The sequence below is a fragment of the Mus caroli genome, unplaced genomic scaffold (genome assembly GCF_978045245.1).
Source record: "Mus caroli unplaced genomic scaffold, Mus_caroli_1 scaffold_3, whole genome shotgun sequence".
Lineage (NCBI taxonomy): Eukaryota > Metazoa > Chordata > Mammalia > Rodentia > Muridae > Mus > Mus caroli.
In genome coordinates this window covers 78,772,501-78,788,990 of record NW_028227258.1, presented here as the reverse complement: position 1 = coordinate 78,788,990, position 16,490 = coordinate 78,772,501, and the positions used below count along the sequence as shown (strand labels likewise).

The 16,490-nt window shown below is 42.2% G+C and overlaps 1 protein-coding gene across 1 annotated transcript in view; it reads left to right on the top strand.

Annotated features, from left to right (window-relative positions):
- Dchs2 (dachsous cadherin-related 2) overlaps window positions 1–16,490 on the top strand; it is a 238,144-nt gene that overhangs the window by 200,403 nt on the left and 21,251 nt on the right. Inside the window, exons 14-16 of the mRNA XM_029475593.2 lie at window positions 1,171–1,284; window positions 10,523–10,734; window positions 12,740–12,891. Of these exons, the coding sequence (XP_029331453.1) occupies window positions 1,171–1,284; window positions 10,523–10,734; window positions 12,740–12,891 (478 nt within the window). The remainder of the gene's footprint in view (window positions 1–1,170; window positions 1,285–10,522; window positions 10,735–12,739; window positions 12,892–16,490) is intronic.

Below are 16,490 nucleotides of genomic sequence, written 5' to 3'. Positions count from 1 at the left end.
TTTATTTATTTTATTCTAAAATCTGGGAAGAGGGGCACACATGAAAGGACGTGTGTTTGTGTTAAGGTGGGTTTCAATCTCTGTCCCTTTGGCTTGTGTGGCTGGCTTTAGGTGTCTGTGGGAAGAGATTAACATTTGTCCCAGCTGAGGAACTCCAGTGTCTTTTCTCTTACTGTTTTCTTTCCTCTTCCCTCTTTCCAAATATGTTTATTTTAACTTCTTTTTCTTTTAAACAATTTTTATTAGATATTTTCTTTATTTACATTTTAAATGCTATCCCAAAAGTTCCTTATACACTCCCCCTGCCCTGCTCACCAACCCACCCACTCCTGCTTCCTGGCCCTGGCATTCCCCTGTACTGAGGCATATAAAGTTTGCTAGACCAAGGGGCCTCTCTTCCCATTGATGGCCGACTAGGACATTTCTTCTACATATGCAGCTAGAGACACAAGCTCTGGGGTTACTGGTTAGTTCATATTGTTGATCCTCCTATAGGGTTGCAGATCCCTTTAGCTCCTTGGGTACTTTCTCTAGCTCCTCTCTTTTACTTCTTTGTTAAGGAAGTGTGATGACTGGACTGGGATACTGGACAGGATACTGGAGAAGTGTCTTTTTAAAGGCATACCATAATAATTTACTCTATCCATTAACTCCCTTCTGGGATTCGATGTAAGCTCAATCAAACCCTCCTCTCTAGTACCCTGATGTTTTCATTTGATGTCTCTGCTTCGACTGACTGACTCAACAAACTCAGCCCTTTCCAGCCACACTGCTGTCCTCCCAGAACTCTCTCCTGTCACTTCCTCATGTGGCTGTTTACCTTCACGGTACTCACACATCTTAAAGGAGGGGCTGCTTCTCCCACCCCAAGCCACAGTTTCTGTCAGGGACCCATTTCTCTCCTTTGAGGGAAGTCCACACAATCTGAAATGAGCTTTGGATGTATACTGCCTAATGGTTCATCCACTGACTTCTCCCAGTTCATAAGTACTGCAAAGCTGCAGTCCTCCTCTATCTTGTCCCTGTATCCCAGTATTCAACGTGGTTTGTGAAGACAGTGACTGTCCCAGGAACAGACAAGTATAACAAGAGTAGGCAGATGACACCCAGTGTTCACCCTTGTGCTTTCATAAAATGTGCTAATGTTTTTCTTAAACCCTGATTTTACAGGTACTTCTGTTGTGACTGTAAAGGCGTTTGCTCCTGTGTCAAGTCCAGACACCATTAGATACTCAGTTGTTAGTGGGAATGAAGATGGAGTGTTCTCCCTTGGCTCCAACTCAGGTAATCCCTTCCTACCTTATGATGGCTTCATTTTCTGTTCACTTCACTGGCACTACTTACTGATAAGTCATTCTGGAACATTTCTAAGAAACAGGGCAGAAGAGAGTAGAGAAAGAACACAAGAGCCAAAGGCTGGGGAAGAGGGTGGTGAAACAGTCTTGTAGACATGGTGTGGTTGTTGCACCGATGGGCTCTCAACAGCTGTGGTGTGTCCACAAGACCTGCACAACACTGGGCCTGTCAGCTGCCCACCATGGACAGAGAAGAGGTTCATGATGCCTCGCCCCTGCACAGGGAGCTGGAGGCTGTGGAATAGGGAGGTGTTCCTTGGTAGTTTGGCCACTAGTGAGTTGGCCCTGTTCCAGTTAGTAATTCCCACCAATGCTCATGCAATCAGTCCTAATTTAAAACATGGCGATTCTCAAGATGAGTAACAGTAGGAGGGAGATTTGTTAGGAATAAAGGTTCAGCAGGGATTAAAGGGAGGCAGAGAGGATAGGGGGTGAATGTGATCAGGGTGTGTGTGTTATCATATATATATATATATATATATATATTCATATGTAAGTAAAATTGTGAAAGGATAGATTAAAAATTAAAAGTTTGAAATTATTAGAGATTAATGCTTGTAAGGTAAATAAGAATTATCTCATGGCAGCCCATGGGAAATTATGGGAAACCCAAAGCTGTATATTTGTTGATATCTGTAGAATCACTGAAAATTATGTTCTTACTATTTCCAAATTAGACAGTTGTCTATCCTGCCTTTTGAGTTTTTAAAGGCGCCTTGGATTTTATTTATAGTTTACTAACTGTTTGGGAAATTGGAGAAAAACTTAGGGAAATTATTGGGACTGAATTTTATTTAAAAATACACACACACACACACACACAAACCACTGGCCTTGGGAAGTTTTCACTGGATGGGCCTCTCACTACTCAACTGGGAAACTCAAGGACTCATAGGAGGATTTTCTGTGCTGTTAAAGAAACTACATATACAAATAGAGTGCATGTCAACCTTGGTTTCATGTGACTATGGTGAGCACCGACCATTACACAGCATAGAGACGGACAGCTTTCAATTGCCTCCTTGTCAAACCTCAACAATAATATTTCTAAGAACCTCTGCGTTATTGTACAGCTCAGCGGTTTTATTTGATCTATCTTGTGAGGGGAAACACAAGAGTAAGGCCGTTTGAGTACATGCCGTCTGGTCCAGGGTTGTGCCATAAATGTTGTTCCACACAGCCTTCAGTCAGGGTTCTTGCTGAGAGCTGCTAGGCACCGTCATTTCCTCATCCACGGTGGAGCAAAGGGCAGTGCAGCAAGCATCCTCATACCTTAAGTTCCTCGTGGTTCCAGCGTGTGGGGCTCTGGGAAAAGAGCTGGGATTTAGAAAAACAGGAAGAATAGTAAGGTTCCCACATTTCTTTTTTTTTAATTTTTAATATTTTTATTACATATTTTCCTCAGTTACATTTCCAATGCTATCCCAAAAGTCCCCCATAGCGCCCCCCACTTCCCTACCCTCCCATTCCCATTCTTTTGGCCCTGGCATTCCCCTATATTGGGGCATATAAAGTTTGCAAGTCCAATGGGCCTCTCTTTCCAGTGATGGCCGACTAGGTCATCTTTCGATACATATGCAGCTAGAGACAAGAGCTCCGGGGTTCTGGTTAGTACATCATGTTGTTCCGACAATAGGGTTGCAGATCCCTTTAGCTCCTTGGGTACTTTCTCTAGCTTCTCCATAGGGAGCCCTGTGATACATCCAATAGCTGACTGTGAACATCCACTCCTGTGTTTGCTAGGCCCCGGCATCGTCTCACAAGAGACAGCTATATTTGGGTCCTTTCAGCAAAATCTTGCTAGTGTATGCAATGGTGTCAGCGTTTAGAAGCTGATTATGAGAAGGATCCTTGGATACGGCAGTCTCTAAATGGTCCATCCTTTCATCACAGCTACGAACTTTGTCTCTGTAACTCCTTCCCTGGGTGTTTTGTTCCCAATTCTAAGAAGGGGCACAGTGTCCACACTTTGGTCTTCATTCTTCTTGAGTTTCATGCGTTTAGTAAATTGTATCTTATATCTTGGGTATCCTAAGTTTTGGGCTAATATCCATTTATCAGTGAATACATATTGTGTGAGTTCTTTTGTGATTGTGTTACTTCACTCAAGATGATGCCCTCCAGGTCCATCCATTTGGCTAGGAATTTCATAAATTCATTCTTTTTAATAGCTGAGTAGTACTCCATTGTGTAAATGTACCATAATTTCTGTATCCATTCCTCTGTTGAGGGACATCTGGGTTCTTTCCAGCTTCTGGCTATTATAAATAGGGCTGCTATGAACATAGTGGAGCATGTGTCCTTTTTACCAGTTGGGACATCTTCTGGATATATGCCCAGGAGAGGTATTGCTGGATCCTCCAGTAGTACTATGTCCAATTTTCTGAGGAACCGCCAGACTGATTTCCAGAGTGGTTGTACAAGCTTGCAATCCCACCAACAATGGAGGAGTGTTCCTCTTTCTCCACATCCTTGCCAGCATCTGCTGTCACCTGAATTTTTGATCTTAGCCATTCTGACTGGTGTGAGGTGGCCACGTTTCTGCAGGCCACCCAGATCCTTCTCCCATGTCACTCTTGTGAGATACAGACATGGCCTCACAACTGGTAAGATTCCATTCATGAACAAAAATACACTCTACCCACCATTATATCAAAGAGCTGAAGTACATTTTGTGACAAAGCAATTAGCCACATTGAAATGTATCTTACAAGAGGCTGAGTGAGGTTTCACCCACCCTTAATCCCACCTTAATCTCAGCTCTCGGGAGGCAGAGGCAGAGGCAGGAGGATCTCTGGGAGTTTGAGATGAGGCTGGTCTTATATAGTGAGTTTCAGGTAGCCAGGGCTCTATAAAGAGGCTTTTTCTAAAACAAAACAAAACACCCAAACAACAACAAGTAAAAAACAAACAACCCCATTACCACCCCCCACTATACACACACACAGTCCTTACTGGACCAGGAAGCCAGTCTGGTCCCCTCCATTTACCTCCTTGTTCCTTCCTATACTGTGCTGCAGAGATTTGTGGACACTGGAGAGTGGCCATATCAGGGAGGTTAGTGTGTGTGCACGTTGGGGTCCTGTTCTTTTCCCTCAGGTGATCAGGAACCCAAGACTGCTGCCAGCCAACCAGGTTGCTGGTTTGTGTTTATTACTCTGCGTTATGTTGGAATCCCTACTAATGTGATCTTTTGGCTTGAATGAAGCATCAAAAAATCCTGCTGTGTTCTCCTCTATGACTTGATTATAATCAAGCTCCACACTTTGTTATAGGGCCTAAAAGATTCTACAAGGAAGGACAGCAGTGAATGACCTGTGCTTGTTGCCTTCTTGTTTCAGTTAGCCTAAGAACTTCATACTTTGTCTTGCTAAAATGGATCTTTTAAAACATTTTGACAGCACTGACAGGTACTGGAAATTCACTTTTTCCCTTTGGCTTTGTACTGAGCAAACATGTAGATTGTAAAAGTTTTCTGAGCATTCAATTGATAATCATTACCTGAGAATAGTGGTTTTCCCTGTATTTGTTGGGAAGTGTGTACTTACTCTTTAGTGGTTAACATAGCCATTTTTTAACATATATAATTAGAAACCAACATGAGACAATACCTCCTTCCTATAATTGAAGAGACTTGTAGGTCTCTAGCTCTGAATACTCCTTGTTTTCAATGTATAAGCTTTTGTTGGTCATAGTTTTGAGTTTTCAGATTTGGCACAATTGGCATTTTAAAAATAGAATTAGCTGCCTTTTAAAAGAATTAAGGTCCTGTTTTTCTTCTCTCTCTCTTCTTTCTCCCTTTCCCCTCCCTCTTTTTTTAAATTTAATTTTTTTATTAGATATTTTCTTTATTTACGTTTCAAATGCTATCCCAAAAGTTCCCTATACCCTCCCCCCAGGCCCGCTCCCCTATCCACCCACTCCCACTTTTTGGCCCTGGCATTCCCCTGTACTGGGGCATATAAAGTTTGCTAGACCTCTCTTCCCAGTGATGGCCGACTAGGACATTTCTGCTACATATGTAGCTAGAGGCTCGAGCTCTGGGGGTACTGGTTAGTTCATATTGTTGTTCCACCTATAGAGTTGCAGACCCCTTCAGCTCCTTGGGTGCTTTCTCTAGCTCCTCCACTGGGGGCCCCGTGTCCCATCCAATAGCTGACTGTGAGCATTCACTTCTGTATTTGCCAGGCACTAGCATAACCTCACAAGAGACAGCTCTATCAGGGTCCTTTCAGCAAAATCTTGCTGGCATATGCAATAGTGTCTGGGTTTGGTGGCTGATTTTGGGATGGATCCTGTCCCCTCCCTCTTTTAATCCTGAGCTACCCCTCCTCAGCCAGCTCTCTTTTTCCCTAATAATCCCTCATCCCACTTCCTTCCTCCCCCCCCCCATTTCTTCCTCTGCCTTTCTCTTTTTCTCTCTCCGTTTCCTCTTCTGACAATATTGCTATGTAGCACAGACTGGCCTTGAACTCATTATTCTCCTGCTGTAGTCTCACAAGCACGGATATCGCAGTGTATGGGAACACATTATCCTGGACAATGTTTTTAAATTACATTCCAGGCATTGTTTTTCTTTTTATTGAAATATTCCCCTAGTCAGTTCAGATTTGGGTCGTCTACACCTGGATATTCATTCTTTGATTTGGACATGCATTTTTGCTAGGTTTGCAATTCTCAACTCAGCTCATGTCTCTCATGGGAAAATGGCCTGCTATCTAGCTTCCCTTTCTTGCAGCTCTACAAAGTCAGGCACTTTCCAAAAGCCCTTTGCCTGCACCTTTTGTGGAACTCCAATTTGAGAGGTGCTGGGCCCCGAGCCTCTGTCCTGCACCCGATTTTATGTTTTTACATCTTTGTCTCTTTGTTTCTCATTTTTTTACTCTTTGTTTGTAGGATTTGTATTTCTCATTTTCCAGAAATTCTCTGGCTGTTTATTGCAAGTTTTGAGGCTCTGAATTCCTTTCCTCACAATTCCACTGTACCACCTTTCCACCCCCAAATTTAATTCTTAGGACTTTTTAACATGCATTACTGACATTTTTAGGGTAAGCCCTGAACCCTGGTGGCCCCAGCTAACATTGCTCGACCACCCACCCCCATATGCCAATTAAAGAGAAAATAAATATGGAAAAGCAATGACCGATTATTCTGTCAATGTGGTCATACTGGGAAGAGGAACAAATAAAGGAGTTCATGGCCCTTACTGCATCTTTGGGGTTCTGGCCTGCAGTTTCATTTTAAACATAAGGCAAGAGACATAGGTCAGGACATCGCACCAACCATCACTGACTTGCCACTGTCTTGACTCGGGTCTGCTGCAAGGTACTCTGGGTAGTTGTCATAACTGAGTGAGTCTCTTCCTGAGAGGCAGTTCCTCTGGCTGACACAGGGATTCAGCCTCCCACGCCTACTTAGCATGGGATGCTCGAGAGAGGCAGTCATTCTTTGGGGTCCATACTTTCAACAATCTGACACCCAGAGTCTGGTATCAATTGTGTCTCATGGAATATCTCCTTTTCATGGCCACTATAAATTCAAATTTAAGCTAATGAAAGCTCAGAAGATATTTTTCCACCCCGTTAACACTAAGGTTATGAACAATATCAATATCAATCTATATCAATCTATATCAATCTATATCTATCTATCTATCTATCTATCTATCTATCTATCTATCTCTATGTATCTATCTATGAATCTATGTATCTATGTATGTATGTATGTATGTATGTATCTATCTATCTATCTATCTATCTATCTATGTGTCTATCTATCTATCATCTATCTTTCTATCCATCTGTCTATCTCTATCTATTTATCTATCTATCACTCCTTTGGAATCTATGCAAATCTAGGTCCCTGCTGTGTGTTAGATTTCTTCGTAGTTCCTTTAGCCTTCTGTGGGTTTCCCTCATTTTGTCTTCTGCACTCTGCACAATTTCCAGGGATGTTTCTAAAGGCTTGGGCAAAGAGTCTAGGAACTCATACAGGCCTGACTCCCTGTTCTACCGTCTGAGACTCAATGTGTCTCTCCAGTACATTCTAATGCACACACAAGGGCATGTACATGCATGTGTAACTCCATTATACACACTTATATCTTACCTGGTGCGTTATTATAAAAGTTATTTGAACATAAATTATACCATACTGCTGTCAGAAAATGATTTCTGAAACTTTAATTATGATATAAAATGCAACTTTCATGTGACTTTTGGCTCACTACCATTAAAATTGTGCCCCAAAGTCACTAACATAGATTTTCTGGGTGTGTGTATTATAAGAATGGAAAACTTGTAGGAATGAGATAAATCAATAGAGTTGATCTCTAGAGCTACAGTCACTTTCCTTAAGGATCAACACCAGATGAGCCTCTGGTCTATAGTTGCAAGTGAAAGGTTTACATTTGTGTTTAAATTTCAAGTCACTTCAGATTAAAAACACACATTATGGTCTGAGGCTGCGGGGATTTGAGAATTTGACCAAGCTTGGTCATATAAATAACAGATGGTCCCCCTCAGGTCGTGACGTGGTAGATGGACATAAAACAATGCGATCAAGCTTCAGCGCTTCCCAGGCACAGTTGGACCAGAATGGAGTTAAGCATTATGGGATAACATAAATATTTGTCCCAATTCTGCTTTGGGCTTGCACAGATGCAGGCCCATCCTGTGCGACTGGCTGAAGTAACCTGATTATGTTATCACGTCAGCACCATTTGAAGAATCTTAATCTTATTTGGATGTGTATTTTGCGACTTGGATAAAGCTAGAGCTGTACATACCTTGGAAAATGTTACTGTGGCTTTTATTCTCACGCTGTTATACCCCTGGCAACATAACACACACACACACACACACACACACACACACACACACACACACAACGTTCAAGGTGGCATTTGGGAGCCTTCTTTGTACGATAAAGCAGGCAGCTTTCTGCCCAGGTGTTAGGCACAGTGTTGTAGGGCTTATGCTACATGGACGCATCTGTGGTGTTTCTGAGGAAAATGTACATATGTTATACAAGGCAAAACATGAACTTAGTATGTGTGCCAACCTGGGTCATCTTATGACTTGCACAACAGTGTGCCATCTATCATGACCAAAATGAAAGCCAAGCCAAAAAAGATCCATCCCAAATACATTTACCAAAGAAGCATAACCTTAGTGTTAACGGGGTGGAAAAATATCTTCTGAGCTTTCATTAGCTTAAATTTGAATTTATAGTGGCCATGAAAAGGAGATATTCCATGAGACACAATTGATACCAGACTCTGGGTGTCAGATTGTTGAAAGTATGGACCCCAAAGAATGACTGCCTCTCTCGAGCATCCCATGCTAAGTAGGCGTGGGAGGCTGAATCCCTGTGTCAGCCAGAGGAACTGCCTCTCAGGAAGAGACTCACTCAGTTATGACAACTACCCAGAGTACCTTGCAGCAGACCCGAGTCAAGACAGTGGCAAGTCAGTGATGGTTGGTGCGATGTCCTGACCTATGTCTCTAGCCTTATGTTTAAAATGAAACTGCAGGCCAGAACCCCAAAGATGCAGTAAAGGCCATGAACTCCTTTATTTGTTCCTCTTCCCAGTATGACCACATTGACAGAATAATCGGTCATTGCTTTTCCATATTTATTTTCTCTTTAATTGGCATATGGGGGTGGGTGGTCGAGCAATGTTAGCTGGGACCACCAGGGTTCAGGGCTTACCCTAAAAATGTCAGTAATGCATGTTAAAAAGTCCTAAGAATTAAACTTGGGGGTGGAAAGGTGATACAATGGAATTGTGAGGAAAGGAAAACCACATTATTAAGCCTTTCTCCTCCTCCTCCTCTCCCTCCTTCCCCTCCTCCCTCTCTTTCTCCTCTTCCTCCTTCTCTTCCTCCCTCTCCCCCTCCCTGTTCTTCTCCTCTTCCTCCTCTTCTTACCTTTTTTTTGTAACCTATGCTATCACTATGTCATCCTGCAACAGACACACACAGTAGAAATCACACAAAGGAATTTCTTAATTTGGGCAAAAAAAAAAAAAACTTGAGCTGTGGCATCATCCTCCAAGGTCCATTTCTGTATTCTGGTTCTGTATTCTCTGTGAGGCTATGAGAGCACTGAATGCTGCCCCGTGAGCTAAGTACTGGGGTTATGATGAAGGTTGAAAGTCAGGGATCAGTGCTCATGAGTGCAGCCTGCAACCAAGGGAAAGTGGCCAGACTGAAGAAGCAAGTAAATGAGAAGATGCAGTTGTCTAAAAGCAGGAGGCATAAGATGGCTGGGTATTCATAAGAGAGGAGAGAGAGAGAGAGAGAGAGAGAGAGAGAGAGAGAGAGAGAGAGAGAGAGAGAGAGAGAGAGAGAGAGAGAGACTGAGGTAGGACCGGCCTGAGTATGTCTCTGCCCTTTAAAGCTGCTCACCATTGTTACACTGTGAAATCCATTGACAGGTTCTATGCTGGAGAATACCAGCTCCTTGTTATTTCACAATGGAACCTGGATCCATTGTGAGATCAGTTAAGTGGCTAATGGTTAACTAATGCAGAGATCACAGAGGGAAATGCCCGCAGTGTGGAGGAAAATGAAAGCAAAGGAAACAGAGGCAGATTTAAGAAATGTTTGACAATCGGGGAGATGGTCAGTTCAAGAACGAGCCAGGCAACCCTCGCATGAGCCCAAGTTCAGTTCACAGAACCCTCACAAAAAGCCAAATGTAGAATCCTAGCACTCACACCGTGAGAAGGGCTGAGGCAGGAAAGCTGCTGGAGCTTTGTGGGCCAGCTGACCTGAAGAACACAGGACAGTAGCCGGAACAAGAGAGGCCATGAATGCCTCAGCAAGGCTCAAGACAGGAATTAGCTTCCAAAAGCTATCCTGTGGCCTTCCCGTGCAGCCTGCGGCATGCCTCCCCGCAATGAGTGAATGAATACATGGATTTAAAAACAATGATTACAAAGCAGACTTTGTAGACATTGGGATGGGCTAAATATGCAGATTTATTTTTTTATATGAAGGATGATTTAAGAGTAAGCTCCCAGATTCCAGTTTTGTTTGCCTACAAATGTTGGAAATCTGCAAATATCCACAAATTCTTTACTTTTTCCATAATGACCTCAGTCAGAGCACGAGCGTCAATGGGGTTCTGAGACATTTTAAAATAGCATCATTTCGTTTTAGGGCAACTCATCGTAGAAGAGCCTAGATTGCTTGATTTTGAAGTCAGGAGTGAAGTGCAGCTCATCATTCTTGCTGAGAGCAATGGGCACCAAGCCTTCACCCAAGTCACAGTTGCCATCCAGGACTGGAATGATAATCCTCCACGGTTTGCACAAAGTGTATACCAAGCATCGGTGTCTGAAGGACAGTTCTACAGTGTTCATGTCATACAGGTAACAGAATGTGTGTGTGTGTGTGCGTGCATGTGTGTTACCAATCAATCACTGTATGTCAAAGCACCTAGGACCCATGACCAACATATAATTAAGTTTTAAACAATTTCCAGGACATGTTCAATGGCTTGGATGAATCCTTAGACTGCAGGATCTCTGAAATTCCTTTCCTCATTCTTCATTGATCCTCAGCTCAGTTGCCTGACACCCATTTTTCTCTAGGGACACTCTGAGTCCTAACAGAGATTCTGTAGGTCACAAAAATGGCTGGAATCCCAGGGGAAGACGGAGGTGAAGCAGGGCTCATTCTGAGGACAGCTCAGGCTGCAGTTCCCAAGAGTCACAACTATTCTTCCTATGTGTATCGTGGTCTGACACACATCTTGGTGAAGTCTTCATGGTGGAGAAGTCTTTCCAGCATTCTAATGTGCTAATACCCACCCTGGAAAGTCTACTATCTGAATCGTGCTTAAATATACAACCCCAGGGGGCACAGCGAATTTTTATTTGTTCCTATTTGGAAATTAGTTTTACTTCCTGGTGATCTCAAAGGCTTCTGTGGCCTTTCTGTACCATAAAGCTGGCTACCATGCCCTCCTGATGAGGTCCAGACTATTCCATGTGGTCCTCAATGTCCTTTGAGAACTTGGGTAGAAGGATGGAGGATAAATTGAGACATAATAAAGGACAAAACCAGGGACTCAGTATAGGAGTCCAAGAGATGACAAGGTATACAAGCCAAAGCAGAGTCACACCAGATATAATGAGCATGAATTAAAACAGTGTCATAACTCAACAGCTTGCTAAAATCTTGACTCCATTGATATAACTGGCTTAGTGATTGAAATTCAGCCCAGTAAAGCCTGCAATATATCTCCATGGGAAATGTTATAGACCCATTGTTCTGGCCATAACACTACTTTGAAAATTCACCAAGTCAGCCATTAGGATGATAACTGATCATCTAGGATTTGATTCACTTTCAATGATCCCCTTGAGTTAAAACTTCAGTATAATATAAAAAGCAAAAAAGCCTCATATTGGCCTGTTATATAGACAATTCTTCAGTTAGATAAGAAAGGCAAATGAGGGCTAGGGGTGTGTGGGTGACTGGGTGGCTCATTAGATAAAGCACTTACTGTGCAAGTGTGAGAACAGACATTCCAAGTCCCAGAACATGTGTAAAAGCTATCAGGTGTGATAGCCTGCTCCATCCTTAGAAGGGCACACATGAGGCAATCTAGCTAGCTGGCTAGCTAGACTACCTGAATCAGTCCATTCCAGGTTAGGGGGAAATTCTACGTAAATAAATTAAGTTATCTAATGTCAACTTCTAGCCTCCACATACATATGAGCACACACTCATGTGAACATACATACACATGCAGAAATAAAAAGAAAGAAAATAAAAAGGCAAGAAAATGAATTGCCACTCAGTGTACAGAGTTCCCTGTAACATTCAATTGTTTGTCTGGAGCCAGCAAGAACCCATGGCCAAACTAGAAAACTGTACAAGCATATTAGAAGTTCCCCAGTTGCACCCAGTTGTAGCTCGAAACATGTGAGTGCCATTTTGGAAATATTTTAAATGAATGTGTAGACATTTCCCCTCCCATTATCCAGTCCATTAAAGTCCCATTCAAGTGTGTCAGCCCACTGGGTTGGTATGACTGTAAGCCAGGGGTTCTCAGTCTGTGGGTCAGGACTCCTCTGGGAGTCAAATGACCCTTTCACAGAGGTCACCTAAAACCATCATAAAACACAGATAGTTAAATTATGACTCATAATAGTAGCAAAACTATAGTTATGATGTAGCAATGAAAATAATTTTATGGTTGGAGGTTACCACAACCTGAGGTATGTAAGGGTGGAATTATTAGGTTGAAAACACTGCATTGTTTTTAAAAGGCATTTGCTAATCTGTATTCTTTCCTACTGTATTTCTCTGAGAAGCAGGCTCACATCACATTACAGGTTCATTTTTTCCAATACTGGTTTCTCACAGGTGTCGGCTACTGACTTGGACCAGGGCTTGAACAGCCAGATCGAGTATTCCATTGTCTCTGGCAACCAAGCCGGAGCCTTCCGGATCGACGAGCTGAATGGCGTGATCCTGACCAACTCCATCCTGGACTACGAGTCCTCCGGCTCCTACAGGTGCACTCAGGTTCACACTCATCAGAGAACTCTTCGTAAGGTCTTTCCCACTGAGCCTTTGGGAAAACTCATCTTTCCCCTTTTACCCAGCTTACAGTCAACCTTTGGGCACAGCCAAATAGTCTTAGAAGTTATTTCCTATTTTGAAAAAGTGACTGGATCAGATCTAGAAGTTGATGCATTGTCTTAAGAACCAAGGGAGAGACATAAAAAGACACTGTTGGTGAAGTGTTCACTGAGTGGAAATGCTCTCTGCAAATGCCTTTTGTACTTGAAACACAAGAGTTGGATTGAATGGCATTCCTTTGTGTAATTCTTTATTCTTTTCTGTTTGAAAGTCCAGCCTTGTCATCACTGTCCTTGTGGGACCATGGTCCAGCAGAATGGTCTTATTAAAAGCTGACATTCTCAGGTCCCGCGTGATTGGACTGGGGAGCTAGAGAAAGTACCCAAGGAGCTAAAGGGATCTGCAACCCTATAGTTGGAACAACATGATGAATTAACCAGTACCTCGGAGCTCTTGTCTCTAGCTGCATATGTATCGAAAGATGGCCTAGTCGGCCATCACTGGAAAGAGAGGCCCATTGGACTTGCAAACTTTATATGCCCCAATATAGGGGAATGCCAGGGCCAAAAGAATGGGAATGGGTGGGTAGGGAAGTGGGGGGCGCTATGGGGGACTTTTGGGATAGCATTGGAAATGTAATTGAGGAAAATATGTAATAAAAAATATTAAAAATTAAAAAAAGATTAAAAAAAAGCTGACATTCAACATTATCATGGCCTAGCATCTAAGAGATTCCAGCCTCCAAAGGGAGTAGCTGTGCTGCAGGCCTGCTCTGAGTTTTCATGGGTCTGTGTTAGCCACATACAGTCTACATACACATAGTTACAGCATCTCACTCAATAAAGCAAAGAGCCCAAAGAAACCTAAAATGGCCACTAAAGGATATTCCTTAAAGAATGGTGGCCGCTGCATAGAACACTATGAAAACAATGTCTAAAACCAGGTCAGTGGTAGGATAGGAATTTGGGGTCTCTTACTCAATGAGTTGAAGTAAAAGCAGACTCAGAAGTGCAAGAATGTCAAGGTGTGTTTATTTAAACAGAGCAAGAGCAAAGGTCAGAATTCACTACAGAGGAGAAGCCAGCACATGGGTAAAGGGAGTTCCTCCAGGTGCCTGATTGCTGTTTAGGGCTTCCTCTATGGGGTTAAGAGAAAGAGGCGTTTGGTTACTAAAGAGGCCTTAGTGAGGGTGGTTCTCAGCTTTGATTGAAAAATTAGATCATACATTTTCCTACTGTGTATGTCCATTCCTGTAACACACCTGATTTGATTCATTTCGGAAGATACGATTGTGTCTTACCAGGCCTGCATCCAAAACCAGTGCAGGCTGGGAATATATTTGTGTAAGATTTGTTGTTGCAGAGGAAAGAAAAACATAGAGTAGAGATGGGTGTGTGTGCAACCGATGTGGGTGCAGGTCCAAAGTTGCTGGGCAGGTTTTGGAGAGGAGCTTGTGTGCACAGTAAAGGAGCCAGGCGGCCAAGTGCATTAGTGAGACAGGAGTGTGTATACAGATGGCAAAACAAGCACAGTACAGATTACTGAAGTGTTCCCTAGACTTTCCTGCCTCAACTACGCATAGAAAATAACAAAGGACATCCTAATTTGCGTGCAACATGACCGACTGATAAAAGGAACACTCTTCACGCCTTTAATGCCAGCACTCGGGAGGCAGAGGCAGGCAGATTTCTGAGTCCAAGGCCAGCCTAGTCTACAAAGTGAGTTCCAGGACATCCAGGGCTACACAGAGAAACAAAAAACAAAGAAACAACAACAAAAAAACAAAACGAACAAAACAAAAAAGGTACATTCTTTGGCTTAAAACACTCCTCAAGGATGCTGTTAGTATTGCTGGCCTTTGGAGATACAGTAGCACAGGAGTGAAAGAAAGCTTAGCTTTCTTGTTCATATTACGGTTTGATTTACATTGTAATGGTATCATGTGCCTTATCCCAAAAAGCTTTGCACATGTGTCACCATAGTTAACCTCTTATCTGTGATGAATGTGTTCTGCGATCCTCACTGAAGACCTGAAACTTCCTATTGAAACCCAAGTATTTTGTTTAATTACCAGAGTTAATCTCTCCTTCCATGTTTTATGCCGGGCAATATTTTATATACCATTGTTAACCTTGTGCTTTGAGGTAGCTAATAAGTAACTCAAGAACAAAAAAACACGGCTATACAGCTAATGACTGAGATTCCTACTAAGTAATATGAAGCAGGTGATATATACGGTGTGGATACACTAGACAGGAGGTTAATTCACATTTTAGGGAGAAAGAGTACAACAGACTAAAGTGTCAGCAAGATACTCCAACTTATAGCTATTTAAAACCTATGAGTTATTTGTTTCTAGAATTTTCCATTAAGACTTTTGGATGTTGGTGGTTGGCCATGAATAATTAAAACTCTGCAAATCCAGACAAATCATGGATGCAAGGATGTGGCTACTGTGTCTCATCTTATTCTTGTAGCCGTTTCATATAGAAGTTAAGGCAGGTATTTTATTCGTTAACTATGCACACTGCATGGTTGGCTTACTCTAGGTTGCAATACTATTGAAGGATGGAATTCGGACTTAGAGTCAGTGATTCTGAACGGCAGTCACGCTGTTTCCATCACTGCAGTTACAGAACAGCCCTTCTGTTTAAGGGGGGAAAGTACAATACTGTGTCAATATTTGAGGATACTTTCAAGTTTCATGAGGAAAGCATAGTGTATTTGTGTGGCTAAGCACTGAAAGCTGGTTTGAATGGAATATGTTACTGAGTGTATTGGACTAATTAACCACCTCGAACCCTTCCAATTCTGAAAGTCTGATTAAGTGTTGTATTGTTTTTTTTTTTTATTTAATATATTTCAAACTATTACTTCAAACGTAAGATTTTTAAAAGCTTAAAACCTTTCCCTAAGTTAGGAGTTAGGAAATGTTTTGTAATATTTTAATGTAATTACTAATGTATAAATACGTTAAAACTATTCTTTTGCTTCATTGTTAAGCATGAAACATTTCTCCTCCATGGATGACTGTAGGTAAATCTCAGCCCAAGTGTTCTTTCAGTGATTGTAAATTCAGAGATCATTGACAGTCTGTTAGGTCCCAGGAACTAAGCCCTTTCCAATTGTGATGGCTTTCTGTTACAGAATTCTTACTCAATGGAGCTTAGTTAGCAATTAAATCTGATGGTTTTCAACTTTTTCCTATTTGCGTCATGTTCCCAACATTTAAATTAATCCTAATATTTAAAAAGGCCTTTCTCCAACTCCCCATGAATAAATTAACTCCAAACTGTGAGGAGCAAAAGCTGAGAAGTTGACTGCTTCTCATCTGCCACAGAAACAAGTTGTCTGGGCCCCTGTACATTTACAAATATCTCCAACTGTACCACCAAATATAAACATACCCGCGTGGACACATGCGTGTGTCTCTGTGTATATACATACATGAGTGAAAGTGTTTGAGTGTGTATGTATGTGCATGCGTGTGTATACATACATGAGTGAATGTGTTTGAGTGTGTATGTGTGTA